This window comes from Alternaria ventricosa (assembly GCF_023758065.1).
Source record: "Alternaria ventricosa strain BMP 2768 chromosome Unknown scaffold_4, whole genome shotgun sequence".
NCBI lineage: Eukaryota > Fungi > Ascomycota > Dothideomycetes > Pleosporales > Pleosporaceae > Alternaria > Alternaria ventricosa.
Window position 1 is genome coordinate 2,130,344 of NW_026055684.1, and position 19,093 is coordinate 2,149,436.

General features: G+C 52.6%; 7 protein-coding genes across 7 annotated transcripts; 5 read left to right on the forward strand and 2 right to left on the reverse strand.

Annotated features, from left to right (window-relative positions):
* Positions 1-5: 5 nt before the first annotated feature.
* J4E93_003389 (uncharacterized protein) lies at positions 6-1,716 on the forward strand (the record flags this gene model as incomplete). The annotated part of the gene is made up of 4 exons (XM_049341327.1): positions 6-95; positions 215-700; positions 752-1,457; positions 1,508-1,716. 4 exons carry the CDS (start codon positions 6-8, stop codon positions 1,714-1,716), a joined length of 1,491 nt encoding a protein of 496 aa, XP_049202209.1.
* Positions 1,717-2,895: 1,179 nt separating this feature from the next.
* J4E93_003390 (uncharacterized protein) lies at positions 2,896-3,426 on the forward strand (the record flags this gene model as incomplete). The annotated part of the gene is made up of 2 exons (XM_049341328.1): positions 2,896-3,167; positions 3,216-3,426. The coding sequence occupies 2 exons, from the start codon at positions 2,896-2,898 to the stop codon at positions 3,424-3,426; spliced, it is 483 nt and encodes a 160-aa protein (XP_049202210.1).
* Positions 3,427-3,924: 498 nt separating this feature from the next.
* On the reverse strand, positions 3,925-6,324 carry RAD15 (DNA-dependent ATPase of the nucleotide excision repair factor 4 complex; the record flags this gene model as incomplete). Its single annotated transcript, XM_049341329.1, has 1 exon — positions 3,925-6,324. One exon carries the CDS (start codon positions 6,322-6,324, stop codon positions 3,925-3,927), a length of 2,400 nt encoding a protein of 799 aa, XP_049202211.1.
* Positions 6,325-6,710: 386 nt separating this feature from the next.
* J4E93_003392 (uncharacterized protein) lies at positions 6,711-11,567 on the forward strand (the record flags this gene model as incomplete). Its single annotated transcript, XM_049341330.1, has 1 exon — positions 6,711-11,567. The coding sequence occupies one exon, from the start codon at positions 6,711-6,713 to the stop codon at positions 11,565-11,567; it is 4,857 nt and encodes a 1,618-aa protein (XP_049202212.1).
* Positions 11,568-11,860: 293 nt separating this feature from the next.
* On the forward strand, positions 11,861-13,395 carry J4E93_003393 (uncharacterized protein; the record flags this gene model as incomplete). The annotated part of the gene is made up of 2 exons (XM_049341331.1): positions 11,861-12,971; positions 13,040-13,395. 2 exons carry the CDS (start codon positions 11,861-11,863, stop codon positions 13,393-13,395), a joined length of 1,467 nt encoding a protein of 488 aa, XP_049202213.1.
* A 354-nt stretch (positions 13,396-13,749) lies between these two features.
* On the reverse strand, positions 13,750-14,020 carry J4E93_003394 (uncharacterized protein; the record flags this gene model as incomplete). The annotated part of the gene is made up of 2 exons (XM_049341332.1): positions 13,750-13,986; positions 14,015-14,020. 2 exons carry the CDS (start codon positions 14,018-14,020, stop codon positions 13,750-13,752), a joined length of 243 nt encoding a protein of 80 aa, XP_049202214.1.
* Positions 14,021-16,614: 2,594 nt separating this feature from the next.
* On the forward strand, positions 16,615-17,733 carry J4E93_003395 (uncharacterized protein; the record flags this gene model as incomplete). The annotated part of the gene is made up of 1 exon (XM_049341333.1): positions 16,615-17,733. One exon carries the CDS (start codon positions 16,615-16,617, stop codon positions 17,731-17,733), a length of 1,119 nt encoding a protein of 372 aa, XP_049202215.1.
* Positions 17,734-19,093: the final 1,360 nt, after the last annotated feature.

The following is a 19,093-nucleotide window of genomic DNA, read 5'->3' on the forward strand; positions in this document are numbered from 1 at the left end:
CCAAGATGTCGTCCGCCATTCCCGTAGGCGTCTACGGACGTCGCATCCCAGCTGGAAACTTTCCCATTCTGGCTGCTGATGACCAGTCTTCCACTGTGAGTAGCTTTGATGCCCGGTTCTACCTGCTCTGCATTACGAAGTTTTGTGCGCCGAAAATTCGCAGTAAAACTCTGTCGCATGCGCAATTCCATGAGAAAGTACTGATCATGATTAGTTCCGCATCACCATGGCGGCTATCGACCCAGATGCCGAGCCTCAAATCGACGACGAGCACAAGCACCCTCGCGCGACTCTGAAGCTCATCCGAGTGCCCATGGACTTTGACTCGGACGATGATGATGATGAGGACTACGAGGAGGGTGACATTGAGGCTATTGCTGCTCGTCTGCGTGCCGCCGGTGCGCTCCCTGAGGCTGACTCGGACATGTCCGACTCCGACGATAGCGAGAGCGAGAAGAACGGTGGCCCCAGCGACCCTGCCCGGTCAAAGAAGGCCAAGCAGGCAGCCCTCACCAAGAAGCTGCAAGAAGAGCTTGAGGCCGATGAGATGGACATCGACGGCATGACCAACGGCAAGGGAAAGGCCAAGGGTAAGGCCAAAGTCACCGACGACGACTTGAGCGACGAGGACGACGAGGACGATGAGGATGATGATGACGAGCCTGAAGAGCTTGTTCTGTGCACTCTTGACCCCGAGAAGGTATGCGTGATCAGGACAATTTCAAATAGACTCCAGCTAATACCTGCGTAGCACTACCAGCAACCGCTCGACATCACCGTCCGTCAAGGTGAGGAGGTCTACCTTTCCGTCAGCGGCACTCACGACGTCTACGTCACCGGTAACTACCTCGCTTTCCCCGATGAGGATGAGGAGGAGGACGACGAGGATGATGGTCTCGACGAGCTCGGCTACGATCTCGGCTCCGAAGACGAGGAGCTCGACGGTATGGGAGAATCAGAGGATGATGAGCTCGATGGCATGAACGACCCCAGGATCACTGAGGTTGACAGCGACGATGAGGAGCCACCCAAGCTTGTTGACGCCAGCAAGAAGAGCAAGAAGCGCGCTGCTGAGGATGATGCTACCCTCGATGACATGATCAGCAAGACCAACGGTGACGCTAAGCTCAGCAAGAAGCAGGCTAAGAAGCTGAAGAAGAACGACGGTCAGGCTGTTGCCGGTGCCGCAGAGCCAGAGAAGAAGGCCGAGAAGGTTGATACCCCCAGCAGCGACAAGAAGAAGGTTCAGTTCGCTAAGAACCTTGAGCAGGGCCCAACTGGCTCCCCCAAGGTTGACGCCAAGCCAGAGGCAAAGAAGGAGGCCGCCAAGGGACCTCGCACCGTCAGTGGTGTTCTCGTCGACGACAAGAAGGAGGGCAAGGGCAAAGCCGCCAAGAAGGGCGACCGCGTCGAGATGCGCTACATTGGCAAGCTGAAGAACGGGAAGGTCTTTGACTGTAAGTTTCCGACGTTTTACATAGTATCACCTTGCCTAACAAATACGCAGCCAACAAGAAGGGCAAGCCATTCTCGTTCAAGCTTGGTGTCGGCCAAGTCATCAAGGGTTGGGACGTCGGTGTCGCTGGCATGACCGCCGGCGGCGAGCGTCGTCTTACCATCCCTGCGGCGATGGCTTACGGCAAGAAGGGTGCTCCCCCGGACATTCCTCCTAACTCTGACTTGATCTTCGACATCAAGTGCATCTCGGTCGGTTAAACGCGTTTCTGCAAAAATCCACGCGCAGTAGGGTCCACTTGGTCCCGTCAGGATTGGATCCACTCCCATGCAGGACCCCGCCTACCTGCGTGCGTTCGCGCCATTCTCATTTCCGTTTCTGTCTCTGTATCAACTGCATAGCGCGTCGTCTGAGATATCCGACTTGCATAATCTGGGGTTGTTTCATTAGATGTGTGCAAGGAGGAAGGATCTCTCAGTCCTCTTCGCCAATGTCTTTTCTATATGGCGGGTCTGTAAGTGATATAGCGAGGCGATGTTGCCAAAGAGCAAAGGTTCGCTGAGGAAGCTACTTTGAAAAGTTACACGGTGTTCCGGTTGAGATGTATGAGCGGTAGTAATACACAATCTTCAAGCAACATCCAGAACGTGCCATGTCTGCAAAAGTGCCACATGATCAAGGTGACATGCTTCAACCCTGCTGTTCACATTCCAGTTCCGACGTTCCTAAATCCAAACAAGTCATTATGATAAAATGCAGAACCGAGGCTTCCGAGATTGCGAAGATTCTAGCGCTAGTGGCGGGCCATTCACAGTGCGAGACGCGTGCACGAGCCCCAAAGACCCCACAACGCTATAACCCAACTCCTCTTCGTCTTCGCCCAACTCCAACGTCGACTCAAGCCCTCTGTTACACGATACCGCAATTACCTCAAAGAACAATCTTGCTTACGCACCACCGTCTTCGACACCACTACCTCACTACTCCAAAACCGAACCAACCGTGGCAATACTGTAGCAATGGCGATGACGAAACGAAGCAGTAGTAGTATGAGTAGTAATAGTAGCATTCATTCGTACTCGTCCGCGAGCAATGTCCGCGCTAGCTGCTACTCCGTAAATGCCGCTACCGCCAGCCTTCACGGCTTCCATTACTCCACTACCCCGTCTGCCGGGGCCGGGTGGTGTTCCTGAGGTCAGCTCGGTATGTCCACGCCTTACGTTCTATGTAGGAACCACTACTAACATCCACAGGGAATTCCATCACCCCCTTCAAGTCCCCCCCTCGCCGCCAAAAACGCATCCACCGCCCAAGGTGGCAAGGCGCGCAGAGGGGGGGCAGCATACACCATCACGGGAGAGTGTGAGAGACTCTTCTGCGAGACACTGCGATCTGTATTCCTGGGTGAGGGGAGCCAGCATCGCCAGAACTCGCTAGTGATGGGTATGCCATATGACAACACTACGACTGCGACCGCCGCTATCACCAACGACTACGGTATCGATGCTCGTCGCTACTCGGACTCTTCGACCGACTCTGCTGCTCCTGAAATGGTGCGGTTCGAGGAGAAGGGCGCGATAGCCGACTACATTGAGATGTGGGACTACGTTGGTGGCATTAGGTTCCGGGGTTTCGTTGCTCAGAAGGAAGACGAGAGGGCCATGTTCATCTTCTTCGATGAATCCGTCATCAACGGGGATTTGAAGGCTGGGTAAGTCAGCATTCGCGTCCTCGGTATCGAGATACTAACGCTCCACAGTCTCATGGCCCTCCTCGAACTCTGCGAAGTCGACTACTTCTCCTGCGATCGTCTCGTCCTGTGCATCGACCGCCACGTCGACCAATCCGCTCTGGCCAACGTAACCAAGGATCTGGGCTGGATCGGCTTCGGCCTCACAACGCTCGACGAGTTCAGCCAGGGCGAAGAGTTGACAAGCAAGAAATGGTTGTTCATGGATATGGAGATATAAACGTACTGAGAAAATGGGAACATGGTTAGGGTTCTTGGTGTCAGTCGCTACAACACAGCATATGGTCCGAGTTTCTCTTTTCCTGAGGAGTTCTGCATGGCGGACTGGGGCGTTGGTTCTTCTTCCTAAGTAGCACGCATGGAGTCCGGTCGCTTGCAATGTGTATGGTTGCCTAGCAGGGTGTTCTGTCCTGACAGGTTCATAGTTGAATGCGATATTTGTAACCCGATTCCACATGCCTACTCTGACGTGCCGATTATCTGCAAGTGTCTATCTGACCGTATAGTCGCGCATACGTCTGTCAAGTGGATGATCTCAGAACCACGGCTTATCATGCGCCTTCAATTCTATTGTTCTACCATATTCCAAATCACCCTTTTGGTGCGCTGCCCGATATATTATCCAACCCAAGCGCTACGATGATGAATTGCCGGTCTCACTAACACCGCCCCTTAGGTGAGGATATTCACGAGGGATTGGCTTGTCGCCTCCGCCGTCCTATACGTCGACAGTTGCCATCTCAGCCATCTCAGCATCAACATCCGCCGTGCCCCCAAACTCGTCCACTTCATCAACCTCCATGCGCTCGACTTCGGCTCTGCCTTCCAACGCGCGCATAGCTGGGTTGTCCGTTCCACTAATGCCATGAGCCTCCTTCTTGCGCTGATGCGCCTCTAGATCCTCCAGCGACCACGACGAGTGTCCTTCTGTTTCCGCTCGGCTGAACGGGACACTCATGTCTTTCAAGAAGGCCTTTGCGGCGCCTACAGCCTGGTCAATGGACAGCTTTGTGCTCTTAGCGTCGAGACCTTGTTGAATCCATTTGGGGAGCTGGGTTTGCTTCTTGTTGAAGCGTTTGTCTGCCAGGACCATGATTCCGTAGTCGTCTTTACCGCGGATGACGCGACCTAGACATTGGGCTGCGTGGCGCATGGCATCGAAGGAGAGGAAGTCTGCTTCTTTGATGCGGTAGGTTTCTCTCAGGAACTCCAATCGCGCTTTCAGAATTCTGGATTCGGTGTATTGGTATGGTACACCCATGCACAGCACAGAGCGGCCGTAGTGGTGGTCGAAGTCAATTCCTTCGCTGACCTTTCCTCGCGCGACGCAGAGTAGGACGGCGCCGCGGCCGTTGTTGCAGGCTGTGCGGAAGGTTTCTAGCGCGAGGGCGGTTTCTTGGGCGTCGGGTGTTTCAACGAGGATGAGTTTATACTTCCAGACTGTGTCGAGAATCTCCATGCCTTGCCATGCTGAGATGATGCTCTCCATGTACAGATATGACGGGAAGAATACGACGACACCGTCTGGCGTCAGTTTGCAGAACTCGATGAGCAGATTGCCAAAGTTCCGCTGCACTTGCAAGTCGTTGCGGTGTTCGAATTGCGATGTGACTTGGTTCTGGTCGTTACCGCGATCGACAATCATAGGTAAGAATGTCTTCCGTGTGAGTGTCATGGTGAACGACTCTTGAACAACGGTATTGAAGTTGAGCATGCGTGGGTACATGTCGAGCGGAGACATGGTTCCGGAAGTAACGATGACGGAGTAGAAGCGCTCGAAGACGGGCTTGATGGCTATGGCCGCGTCTAAACAGGTGAGATGTAAAACAGGGTTCGGTACTGTTGCCGTCGCTGATTCGAAGGGCTCAATGATCAAAAGGAAGCCGGTCTCGTATGTAGCTACTAGCGTGGCGAAGGTAGCGACCTCCTGGAGCGGCTGGTAGTCTTCAATATTAGTGAGTTCCAAGGTTCGGACAAGTGATGTCAACCGCTCGGCGCAGAATCTGAGGGGTTTTCGCTCGATGAAGGTCAAGTCTTTGCAATGTTTGAGGAAATCTGGTGGTGTGTCTGCGACGACGTTGAGCACCTTCATGCGCGTCTTGAGATACTCGATGAAGCGCTTGAGGAAGGCAACGAAGTGCTCCGCTCGCCGGATGTTACCGGGCACAGCTTCTGTGAGGAGATCGTCTGGTAATGCTGGATTGGCCATGAAGGCGTCTTCGTTTCGCGCTTCATCGGCAGCTCTGAGACCCTCGACTAGCTTTGCGTATTCATTTTGCAACTTGGTTGCATCGCTAGTCTTCATTTCTGTTATCTTGCGATCGAGGTTGTTGACACCTTTGGTAGCTTTTCGGAGTACATCTTCGGTAAGGTCGATGCTGAGAGATTCGATGCACACGTTGTCGATGTTGTGGGCTTCGTCGAAAACGACAATGCAGTCTTTGGATAGTTCTTTGGATACTCTGTCTGCGATCTTGGGATCTAAGAGGTAGTGGTAGGAGTAGATGATGACGTTGCAATAGGGCATCATTCTCCGGGCTGTAAAGTAAGGACACTGTTTCTGCTGCTCACCATACTTCAGTATGCCATCGAAAGTCCATACGCCAGCCGGTATGAGATTGTGAGGTTCCAGAAGATCCAAGTTCTCGTGGTACACGCAAAGCTCGACATCTTCGCCGCGCTCCTTCTTCTCCTTCACAAAGCCAGCAGTCAAGCTGCGACATCTCGCGTCTACTACGGTCCCGCTCTTCTCTCGTTTGACAGACGGGTGCAGACATAGATTTTTCCGACTGGTCAATCCAAGACCCCGAAATTCTTCCTCGTAGCCCAGCTCGGTAGTACGGTACTTCATCAGCGCCTTGAGTTCAGCCAAGGCCTTTTCGATCTCGGACATGGTACGCGAACAGTAGATCAGCTTCCGTTTTTCAGGATAGTGCTGCTGGTAAGCGACAATGAGTGAGAGCAGAGAAATGGTTTTACCCGTTCCTGAAGGCATCTCGAGAACACAGTGGCCACCCTGATCCAGGGTGCGCTTGAGATCGCACATGTAGGCATATTGCTCTGGATATACTCGGGGATATGGGAATAGCACGGGGAGGTTATCGATGTAGAACCTCATGTTGATGGTCCACCGCCCGCGCGGATTTTGTTGTAGCGGAGGGGAGTTGGCGGAAACGAAGAGAAGTCGCGAGTGTGCGTTGCCTCCAGACGAAGTTCGGTCGCGGTCAGCGCGACAAACTAGGACGAATTGGGTCTGGGCGAATTGCAGGGATGTCCCACCATCTTCCGCTACCCACAGTTGGTGCCGTCATCAAGCAGAGCCGCATATTTCGCGTAATCCGCAAGCCTCTGCCATGGTGACTGACGTGCGAGCGTGGGTTCCTTTTGTGTATTTGGATACGTAGCTGCAGCTGGCTTTCACTTGTTCCGTCGCCACAAAGACAATCCCGCCTACCTCTCCCCCGACCTCGACCCTGAGGGACACAGCCCTCACGCAACCCCACCATGTCAAAGCGTACAGCAAAGGCACAGGCGAGCAGCGCGCGGGCGGCCACGACCTCCTTCGGCGCATTCGGCGGCGCATCAGCAGCCTTCAGCGCGAGCACGTCGCCCCTGTCCTACGTATCCGAGCCCCCAGACCTCTCCGCCATCTCGGACCCAAACGTCGTCGTCTACTTCCGCAATCTGTCCAAGAAGGACAGCACAACCAAGGCAAAGGCGCTGGAGGACATACAATCGTACATATCGTCACTGCAAGAGCCAGTCGAAGAGGGCCTGCTCGAGGCATGGATCAAGATATACCCGCGAACCTCGATCGACAACGCGAAAGCCGTTCGCCAGAATGCCCACCTCGTCCACGGCCAATTCGCCGTATCCGCCGGCAAGCGCATAGCACGACACATGCCTAAGAGCGTGGCAGCGTGGCTATGTGGTCTCTATGACAGCGACCGATCTGTGGTAGACGCGACGCAGACCTCGCTCCGACAAGTCTTCAACACACCCGAAAAGCTGCAGAGCATTCGGAAAGTCTACCAGCAACCCATACTAGAGTACTGTCGCGACGCAGTGGACAAGGAGAGTACGGCGACTCTGAGCGACGAGCGGATAGTCAGCAAAGACGACGCGGAAGCAAAGTATAGCCGCGTCATCTCCGCATGCATTTCCTTACTGGGCAGCCTGTTGAACAACCTGCAGCCCGAGGAGCTCTCTAAGTACCACGCCGACTACGCGACTTTGATTGGCGACAAGAAGCTGTGGCAATTTGCTTCATACAATGACGCTGGCATACGGCGCGCAGTGCACCGTCTTCTTAGGACATGCGTTGCGAAGGAGGATGCTGCTATCGAAGAGAACCGCGATACCCTGAGCAAGGCATACCTAGCAGAGGGGTTGAACTCCGATCAGACCGGTTCTGTCGGCGATTACGTCGAGTCTTTGACCCTCCTCACTTCCAAACACCCCTCCGTGTGGACTACCGACTACAAAAGCAAGACTGGAGTGGACAGACGCCTACGGCAGTTCCTGAAGAAGGGTTCTCAATTAGGACCCCGTGATACCTGGGCCCGCATACCTGAACTGTTGAAGATCATACCAGAAGAAGTCCTGCCACAAAGCAGTACCGACTCCGCGGAGCTGCTGAACGCTCTGCACGGTGGCATTATCCGCAAGGACGAGCCAAAGTACAACCACGAAGCGGGATTCAAAACTTACCTGGAAGTGGCTGGGTATCTGGTTCAGCGACTCAGTGATGAGGAAAAGACCAAGCTCCTCCAGGAGATGGTGCTACCAATAATAACGCAGTACCTGCGACCAACGCTAGAGACCTCGCATTGGGCCGTGCCTTCTAATGCTCCAGGTCTGCTCTCCAAAGCATTAGGCATTCAAGGAATGGCCGTTGTGCTAGAAGAGCAATGGCCTACTTTCTCACAACAATTGATCGATGCCATCAAAACCCTGGCCCCCGAGCAGTCGAAAGACTATGAAAAGTCTCAAACGAGCGTCATTCAGCATGCCACACGCTTCGCAACTATACAAGACCAAGCGCTCACGATCGAGAATTTGGCGAAGCTACAATCTATTCTTTCCCAAGCTTGCTCGTCAATAGTTGCAGAAGCTCTGGAAGTACTGAAGAACAGAAACGGAAAGCCATATGGCGCAGCGGGCACCATCGCGGTTTTGCCGAAACGAAATCCTAGCTTGATTTCATCTACCCAATCCGAACAAGACCTAGAGTCATTCATACAACAGGATCTCCCAGGTCTGGTGCTATCACCTTCGTCTTCATACCTGATCGACATACTGTACACCAAATCCGATCGCGCGTATTTCAAGGACGCATGGAGCGCGTCGCTCAAGACTGTTCTCAAAGAGACAGACTCTCCGGCGAAGACCAAGGCGCTTGAAGCAATTCTTACCTCTTCCAGGATTCCGCCCTCCTTCGACCTTGCAAGCTCGGACCCTGAGTTGCAAAAGTACATCACTGCGAACGTACGCGAGGCTGTGGAAGGCTCTACCGAATGGGACTCCTTCAACCGCATGCTTCAATCGCCGGCGAAGATACTAGCTCCGGAAACAACAGATGAGATCCTTGCTTACATGACGGAAACCCTCTCGATATCGCACCAGGCTCCGTACTCATTGCAGGGCCTACGTCAAATAGTCAAATCGAACCCGCCGATGCTCCGAGAGTTTGTCGCGAGTCCACAAGGCTCTGGCCTCCTGCAGGGCCTGCTCCTCGCCTCGGAATCTCCAGATGATGATGTGGCGCAGGGCGCTAAAGCTGTCAATGCTTCCATCCAGACAATACTATCATCTGGATCTGACTCCAAGCAATCTATCTACAATCTTGTTCAACAAGGGCTACGAGACGCAACCCCAACATCGGTCTCGGTTGAGACTCTGGTTGACTTGGCAAAGCAGTCTGTCAAAGCTGGTGGTGACTGGGATGAGATTACTAAAGTTTTTCCAAGCATCGACGATTGGAATGCATCTCTGGAGCCATTTCTCAACGCTGCACCAAAATCGTCTCTGGCCATTACGAATCCTCTTGGTGGCGCTGTATATCTGGTGAAGGATGGACAGATGCCCTCTACAATCAGGACCATGTCACGGGACGCCGATGGCTACTCTCCTGCATACAGAATTACGCAGTATGTGGCGAGGCTTTTCAAGAACCCCGACTATTTCTCCATGGACAAGCTTCCTGCTGAACTTCGGACTGCCTATCTGCGCAACATTGCGGTCGCCGTACAACTTGCAGATGATAACCTTGGCCTCGCTGGCGCGAACGGTTTCTGGGCACACTACAACTCAGATGTAGAAGCCGAGGCCATGACCTTCATCTCGGATGCTCAAGCTCTTGTGACACACGAACTAAAGAGCCTCGTTGCGACGTGGTCGAAGGATAATGACGACGCTTCGCTGTTGTCCTGGGCGAACACACTCTTGGAAAGCATAGACGCCAGCGCGACATCTCCAGCCTACTACCACGCACGAGCATACGCTGTCATAATCGCCGATGCCATTGAGATCGCTGGTTGGAAGAATTCACAAACTGCTCAACTTCAGGAAACGCTCAAAACGACACGAAGTTCAAAGAACGTCCTCCAGCTTCTTGCGTTGCTGAACGCTTTCAAGGAGCCACTGTCATATGCAAAGGCTTGTGAGCGCATGTGTAATGAGATCATAGCCGATCTGACGGGTATCGATGCCCTGCAAAAGTCGCAAGAGGCACTACAGCAGCTTGTTCTATTGAACAGTGTTATGGGTCAAGAGGGGATTTTGGAAAGCATCGCCGGTCCTCGTCTTATGCGATTTGTTCAGCATGTTGTACCGTGGCTGCAAGAAGACGCACTCTCGCGTCCTGTCAAGGCCGAATTGTGTCGCGCGTTGACAGTATTGCTTCCATTGATCGGCGATATGTACGGCGAGCACTGGGCTGGCATTTTGGGTGCACTTGCCGGGATCTGGGCGACCACGAAGGAGCTGGAGTCAAACGAGTCTGGCATGGATAGCCCGATTCCTCTCGTGCACGCATCCCTAAAGCTATACGCACAGCTCCGAACTTTGACGCGAGCCGAAGAGCCCAACGATGATCTTCTCGACGCTTGGAAAGAGAACGAGCAACCAGTTGCTGATGGGCTTATCAACATCTTGAAGCATTCGCAGCACTTTCCGGATGAGTTCCATCAGCCGCTCAAGATGGTTAATGATGTGCTAGCGCGCCAGATTTCCAAGGTATCGCTCAAGCATCTGGAGTCCACGGAAGAGCTATTCCCTCTTCTCTATGTGGAATCGCAACCTGTCCAGCAAACTGCCTTCGACATCCTGCATAAGCAAATTCCCGCAGCTCAGGAGCAGATATCTATCGATGCGGCATTGGAGAAGACTACCGCGCGTTTACCCGAGGAGTTGCTATCTCTGATCATCGACGCGCCTACGGTTGCGGCGATTGCCGATGCCAACTTTGAACGCAGCGTGCCGTTGCCGTTGCGGGGCTACCTGTTGAGCTGGTTGCTGGTATTCGATCACCTGGCACATGCATCCTTCAAAGTCAAGAACGACTACGTTGAGCACATCAGAGAAGGTGAATACCTTCCAGGTCTGCTCGATTTCATGTTCGACTTCCTTGGCCACGCGCACAACAAGCCAGTCGACGTCTCCAAACTTGACATCACGACATACGAAGCAGATGTTGAGCCTCCAAAGCGCGATCTGCAATGGCTACTTACACACTTATACTTCTTGTGTCTGCGCGACGTTCCATCTCTGACAAAGACCTGGTTCAAGAGCTGCAAGTCGCGCGCCACAGTCGTTGCGCTCGAGCCTTGGACGGAAAAGTACGTGTCACCACCTGTGATTGTGGCCGCCCTCAACGCAGTCAACACATGGTCAGAAGAACAAGCCGCATCTGAGCCCGATTCAGCATTCGCGGTCAAGGTTGTCAACCGCGCGCGCGAGATCACTGCGTCCTACGTTGTCGACGAACAAACCATGGCGATGAGGATTTCTCTGCCTGCCGCATTCCCTCTCGCAAATGCCCATATTGAAGGCCTGAATCGCGTTGCCGTCAACGAACAGAAGTGGCAATCATGGCTGAGGACTTCGTTGGGAGCTATCACGATCTTCAACGGCAGCCTGATCGATGCGCTGACCACGTTCAAGAGGAACGTCGATGGAGCGCTCAAGGGTCAGATCGAATGCGCGATCTGCTATAGTATAGTCGGATCTGATCGCAAGTTGCCTGACAAGAAGTGTCACACTTGCAAGAACTTGTTCCATGGCGTGTGCCTGTTCAAGTGGTTCAAGAGTAGTGATGCCTCGACCTGTCCACTCTGCAGAACTAGCTTCAACTATGCATAGACTAGAGGGGTCGATCACGTGTGGTAGAAGACATTGTTCATAAGAGGTAGATACTATAAAAATATCAATTTTCGGAGTCAGTCACCATGATGGAAGGTGTTGGTGTTCTTGCGCATAGCATGAACCTCGGCTGTATCTAAATCTACCCCACACCTACGCTACAGTATACCGAGCTGAAGCTTACCAGTCGCCCAAGCTTACTCATGGTTTGCATCTGTAGACTAACTCATCTTCATGCGTATCTTCATGCTGCATCTTAACAATCAACAACCTTTTATCACCCGACCAACACCATGCCAAACACCGCCCCCCAGCCCACGCTAGAGTTCAACTACGACATCTCCTGCCCCTTCGCCTACATAGCCTCAACACGCGTCCAATCCCTCGCCCAACGCACTTCCTCAACCCTAATTTACAAACCCGTCCTCCTAGGCGCCATCTACCGCGCAACATCCGCGCCCCAAGGTGCCGGCGGCTCCGCATCTGATGTCTTCAACTCCGCCAAAAAGGCCGTCACAGCACAGGGTATGCAGCGCACACTCCGCAGATACAACATCCGATACAATCCCCCACCCCAGCATCCGCGCAAAACAGTCAATGCATTGCGTTTGTTGTACTGTGTGAAGGATCAAGAGAAGAGGAGGCTGCTTACGGATCGGTTATTCCAGGCTTATTGGGTAGACGGCCAAGATGTGAATTCTAACACGACGCTTTTGCAGATTGCGAGGGAGTGTGGGGTTGAAGGATTGGGGGAAGAGTGTTTTGCTGATGTTGAAGCGAGGAAAGAGTTGGAAAAGAGCACCGAAGAAGCGATTCAGAGAGGTGCTTTTGGTGTTCCGGGCTTCTGGATCCCGGATGCGGTTTGGACGGGGATTAGTGGCGAAGAGAAGAAAGGGAGGTTCTTTTGGGGACAGGATCGTATGCATTTTGTTGAGGCGACGTTAAATGCTCTTTCCTCCTCAACTTCGGCTGGTAAAGGGTGGAGTGGTGTCTCTGGACTCAAGAGTTTGATGCCTCGCTGCAACCCTAGGAACACTCCTCACGGTCGTGTCAAGTTGGAGTTTTGGTTCGATTTCAGCAGTCCGTGGGCGTTTTTGGGGTACACGCAACTGGAAAGACTGAAGAGTAACTTTGGTCCGGGACTGGAGGTTGTCATGAAACCGTTTTTGCTGGGCATATTGTTCAGGGAGATCGGCGCGCCGAATCTACCTGGGTCGGCAGTTAGTCCTGCGAAGGCGAAGTGGTCGAGACAGGATCACGCGGATTGGACGGAGTACTGGAATGCTATTAGCGCGCAGGATGGTGGAAGACAAGTCAAGTTCCATTGGGCGGATACGTTCCCTATTCGGACGCCGACTGTGTTGAGGGTGGCTATTGTGGAGCCGAAGACCACAAATCTATTGTGTAAGTCGCATTTTCGATCTTTTTTAGTACGTGTCATACATGCTACGCAATATGCTAATCTGCCACAGTCGAAGCATGCTGGTCCCACAACCAGAACGTCTCGGACGATTCTATCCTCCGCAGTGTTCTTGACGAAGGCGGTTTCAACGGTGCTGATCTCATCGCTCGCGCGAACAATCCCGAGATAAAAGCCAAACTACGAGCTTTGACTGCGGAGGCTAAGGACTTGGGTCTTTGCGGCGTACCAACGTATCGTGTGTTGAGGCAAACAGATGCGGGCGAGTGGAAAGCAGTTGGCGGGTTGGTGTGGGGACAGGATGAGATCAATGTTGTAGAGGACCTGATCGCTGGGTGGAATCCTGAGAGCTCGAGTGAGGTTGCTGAGGTGGCGAGGGGAGAGAAGGGGGCGAGTGCGAAGTTGTGAATACGGCATATCGGTTATTCTAGAGAAGAGAGGATGTCGGAGGCTTAACAGCGTCCTTGAACAGATCAAAGTCCATGGGTCATCATTACATGGTGAGATCTACTTGTTGTAAAGTTGGAGACGATCAAATTATCGTGGTGTTGTGTACCATGGTTCATAAGCTAGGTACACACGCATGTCGTTGAGAAAAAGCAAGCCATTACGCCAAAACCATGCGCCTTTCCTGGGTATCAAAAGTGGAAGTGTATCTATCTTTCCGGGGTATTCGTTCGTTTCTCATGTCGAATCGCAGGCTATACGCCGTAGTATACGCTCAGAAGCATTCGTAACGTGGATTTCGAAGGGTCCACAAGCTCACACCGACAAGTCAATGTCACCGTAGGCACGGCGCTTCCTCCTCTTGCTCGCAAGTTGGGGGCTCCAGATGCCGCTGAAGAGGTCCTCGCATTCGTCTTCGTCCTGCGAATCGAACTCGATCTCACCTTCCTTCTCCAGCACCATGCCGTTGTCTTCCTCCTCTACGCTCTCGTCCCATTCCGCGCCTTTGACGACTCTCTTCGTCTCCAGTATGAATTTGCCGACCTTGTACTTCTGAGTCTCTTCAGCAGCATCGACGTACTTCCATCCCAGGACGCTACCACAGCTGCGACAGCTAATGTCAGATACAGTATGGGCACCTGTGACCAGCTGACGAGCATGGGCTTTGTGCGTCAAGGTGTTCGGTAGGTCGCCCGCCTTCCAGCCTGTCGCCGACATGTCACCACCAGCAAATGCGCTGGATGCCGATGGAGGTCCTACAAGATATGCGCGACCATGACGCCCCGTGAACCCTTTGCTTATGATGGATGACGTGGGGATGAGGTCGGCTAGGCACTTCTGACAGCGCAGATGTGAGTTCGGCTGGGCTGTCAAGAAAGAGGTCGGCTGAGGTGGAGATGAGGACGGAGATGTGGAGGCGGTCGAGGTGCTGATGGCAGAGCTTCGGCGGCGGCGGAAGGGAAGGCTAGGGAATAGGTAGAGAGGGAATGGTTGCGTTGGTGAGCTCGGCATGGTGTACTACAGAGGGTTGGTCGTAATATTAGTGGTGGTATAGTGGTGCGACTATCGCCTGGCGCTATGGGAAGAAATGTTCCTCGAGGCCTTCGGACGGCTAATCTATGAGGTCTCGCTTTTTGCTTTCTGGTGGAGATCGTGACGTGAGTATGGTGTAGTTGTGCCGCCTGATGAACGTCCGGCCGGTGCTGGCTCGACTAGGGCAAAAGAAGTGACTACGCGTTGCGCGAGTGAAAGGAGACGAGGCTCTTTGTCCTTGAGCTCGAGATAAGTAAGACGCTCCCGGGGGAGGCTGCCCGCCCTTTGAGGCGTGTCGACGCGAAGGAGCAGATGACGCGCCGAAGACGGATGCGGAAATGTCGCGATAAGCGATAACGGGCGCCACAGCCGAGGAGGCGGGGTGGCGGGGCAAAACAGATGTCGCACCTCAGGCTTTCGACATCGACGGGGGAGACAAAGTGATGCGTTCAAACTCTTGGATTTAGTATCAAGCAGACAGTAAAAGTGCTAAGACGATATATAGAGTGACTATGGCGGTGAGTATCACGTTCTTGCGATCATCGTCCGGCGAAGGGTGCAGCCAATACTTATGCGACACCAGATCATGCGACCCTCAAACCCGGGCGTGCCGTCACGAGGTGCGCTGGCGCTCTCTGATTGTGCCCGGGCAGTACTTCCACTACATTTGGTGTATTGCATCCTTGCAGTACCCTTGCCATGATTTACTGTACAGATACTGGTATCTTGTTTGGCCGGCACTTGCCTCATCACCAGCAGACGCACCGTTGGTCTTGTCATGAAGGCTACATTCCATCGACGCCTCATGACCATCTACTATATGGCGACCAGCATGGTTCATGCTGCGAATTTATTATTTTCATACGGTTTCAAGCTTTGGTACCAGGATGTCGACGATTATCGACGAAGGTAAGACTCGGTACAGCTTCCCAGCTTCGTAGGCGCGATTGCCATGGTCAACATGTTTTCTGGCCTGTACCTGGGCTTTCGGCACTTGATGAACAAGGTTGAAACCACCAAGCTACAAGGACCGAACAATCGCGAACTCAAAATGCAGCATGTAGCCGGCGAAGACCATGCGACCTGAAGCCAAGCCATCGCCCCGTTGGGGAGCAGTACTCGATGCAGGACAGAATACCAAGACTGTTAATAGCGACTGTTGAAGTCGCTGTATTGGTCGTTTCTAATTCTTGCGCTGGGGTCTGATGCCTTCTGTCCTTTTTCCACATGATGAGACAATGCGCTGGCTTACTCGTCGCGTCTTAGGTTGTCATACGAAAATGTGCACCTATCTTGGTCCATACTTGTCTCATGAGAGCTACCCCAAAGTATGCGAAATAGCTTACGTTGATGACAATACAATTTGGCGATGGGGGGTTCCACCAAAGTTTTTACATGGAATCTCGCATTTCACTGCCCGGGATTCTTCGCAGGGCTATTAGGCTTCAGGCTGCTTTGCTACTTCGGCTTGATCACCATGTGGTTTCATTGCTCCAGAGTGGGTGTTCTCTACCGAGTTCTTTTATGTTTAGAGTCATTCACAGTACTATCATATTAACCTAACAAAGGACTAAGCACCCTAGAGCCTACGTTAACATTAGGTTGCCTACTTTGCAGGTTTTTGTCTGGATGTAGTCTACAGACCTGTTCAGTGTTTCTGTGTAAGAGATGCTATCAAACCACAAGTTTGCTACGTCGATGCCTGCTTGATCGACAAACGGTACAGAATAGCAATCCAAACCCTATACATCTGGCCCATCCACGCGCCCCAATCAAGCTCTTGTGTTGAACCAGAGTCAATGAACACGATGGATGACGCCGCGCGAATAGAATTCGAAGAACATCTCAAACTTTTGGATCGTTCAACAACCCGCATCAACCGAGTATTGTTCGAAGTCTTGCAGCACGTTGGACTGCAACTCCTTGATCTTGACTCAGTACACACGGCAGAAGCTCAACCGTTGCTTACATTCGTGGTTAGTCAATTCCCGAAGCCAAATGAATACAATGCATGTACTGACTTTGTACACCTGTTTCCAGGCTAATCATGTCTCTTTAGACAATCTAGATCAAGGTTTAGCGTCTAATTACTCATCTGAAGTGAGAACGGAGATCGCTTCTCTCTCTTCTCTCTCTGACGGATGGCCAATGTTGCACCGGGAAAGGACCAGAGACTACTATCGAGCCTACACTGCAGATGCAGCAGTGTTCGCTCGGACATTGGCGTATCGCGCCGAAGGCCAGCCCTTTTTCAAGCTTATTGACCCTCCCCGCTTCAATTTAGACATCGACACATTCAAGGAGTCCATCGCAAACCCCTACCTCGCGGCCCGAGTACTATGGCTGAAGCAACGTCAAGCTAAAGGCAAAGAACAGTATCCAACCGAAGGGCATTATCGTGAGCTTACATTGGAATATGAAAGCTTACGCAAGGGCCTGAGCGATCGGATGCACAAAGAGTACCTCGATGAACAAGGAAGTCGAAGCTCTACGTGTCTGGAGTGGTACCTTTTCACCGGTATGGTTTCATACTTGACTTGTTGTCGGTACAAGCAAGCAGGGTTCATTGGTGAGTTGGATGCAGTGCTGGATGAGCGAAGCGTTGCTCTCAGCGAAACTTCATCTTATGACGGGAATGACAACGAGGCCACAGAAGACGAGAACAATCAAAATGCTGATGAAGACAACGACAATATGGAGGGCAACGTACCATCCGACTCCCAAGACAACGACCCCGACTCTGACACGAGCAGGGAGGTCTCACCTAGTAAACGACCACCAGTCTACCCAGCGGTATCGGACTTCACCACACCTTGTACCGAAGAAGCAATGGCAGCGAGTGATGAGACCGACCGCCGCTGCTATGCCTGTTATTACGATTACAGAGTGTCCTTCTCGCATTCGAACAGAACCGAGCCAGCTGTCCGTACTCCCTGCGGCCACGTTCACGGTATCATCTGTCTCAAGGAACACCTGAAGAAAGGCAGAGCCACTTGTCCCGTATGTCGTGGAAGACTGTTCGGGTTTGATCAGCGCCTTGATTACCATGAAAGCGGCATTTATGTTCGTCTGGTGCAGGCTATAGATGGCATCGCCAAGCTAGATCCGGCTATCGATCGCTATCTGTTGGAGGGTCAGAAAGAAACACATAACTTCGACTTTGCGAAACTTCTCGGAGACCTCGCCAAGCTTTGTGCGCGTATTATCACTTGTCGGTCTGAACTGCGAAAAGCGATTTCTGTCGAAGTCGCATCGGAAGGGTTGTAAGCTGGCTTGTAGGAAGACGCTGGGTCATAACGAGATGGACGTGAGATGGACGCGTCGTCTGAGGATGCATGGTAAGTAAGCAATGGTAGAGTATGTTTATTACAAAGCACATGTTGAATGATCTGCATCATTGCACACTCTCGTCCTAGTTTCCTAGAACCCCTAGAGCGTCCCGAGTCTTCTGCCTAACCGACCCGTTCCTCTCTGTGCTTGTTCTCGCCAGAGTGCTGAGCGGGCTTCCATCACAGCAATACGCTCGTTCATCGCCATGACTCTGACTTGCGCATCGGCAAGCGCGTCTGGCTCGATTTCTGTTAAGGCATCAGTCTGTAAAGTGATAGCCAAGTGACGACTGCCCCACATGATCCCTTCCAAGAAGTCCCGGATGAGAACACCTGATCGTCTCAGTGTACCCGTGGAATAGTAAAAAAGCCTGTCGTCGTCTATCTGGTCGACTGCTACCGAAAGCAGGAGACCCGAAGGCTGAATGCCAATGTCATGTTGCAACCCAGATTTTGCACATATCGAGTCCACGTCTTCCAGCTGTTCTGCGAGGTCCATAACATTTTGAAACACCTGATATCTGGGTTCGATGCCTTCCCACCAATCCGAAATTGGACTTCTGAGTCTTATGGCAACCGTCGAGTTGTATCCGTCGATACATAAAAATGGGACATCTTGAGTCGGTGAAGAAGAAACAAGGGCGACAATTGAGGTAAGCGACGGTTTATACGCAGCGGGTGAACGCCTTACACGTAATACTAACGAAGGGTTGGAGACTCGCTTGTAATACGCGTCGACTAGCGCTTAGTCAGATGTTAGATAGAGCAATTGACCCACTATACTCGCCAGATGAAATAGGCAGTCACATACCAGCTAACAAGCTCTAGGTCACGAATCGGCCATGTTCAGGTCAAGCGAAGTCTGGAGTGTGCATCTCTCGGCCTCATGCTCAGCCAACAGACTGAACGACATGTCACAAGCCTCTGACAACTTATTGCACGACACCAGGGAGATTATGATGAGCGCACGTAGTAGTGGGATGTCGAGAAGGAGTTGCGGTGGTTGCCCAGGTCAAAGTCCGTCCCGTTTGAGCTAACCCAAATTGCGCTAGTGCCAGGTTCAGGAGGCAGCTACGTCACCACTGCCGCCCAAGAAGCCTCATGCAACACCACCTGGGCGTTTATGGCCCATCCTCGCATGCGATTACCACGAGCAGCAATCGCACTGATCCTCCTCTAGGTCGTCGCATGGGCATGGAAACCAACAACGTGTCACACCTTCCACACGATCTTCAAGCATCTTCGGTAGATGTTGCAGGCACTGCCGGCTAACAGGGGGGGGGGGGGGGGGGGGGGGG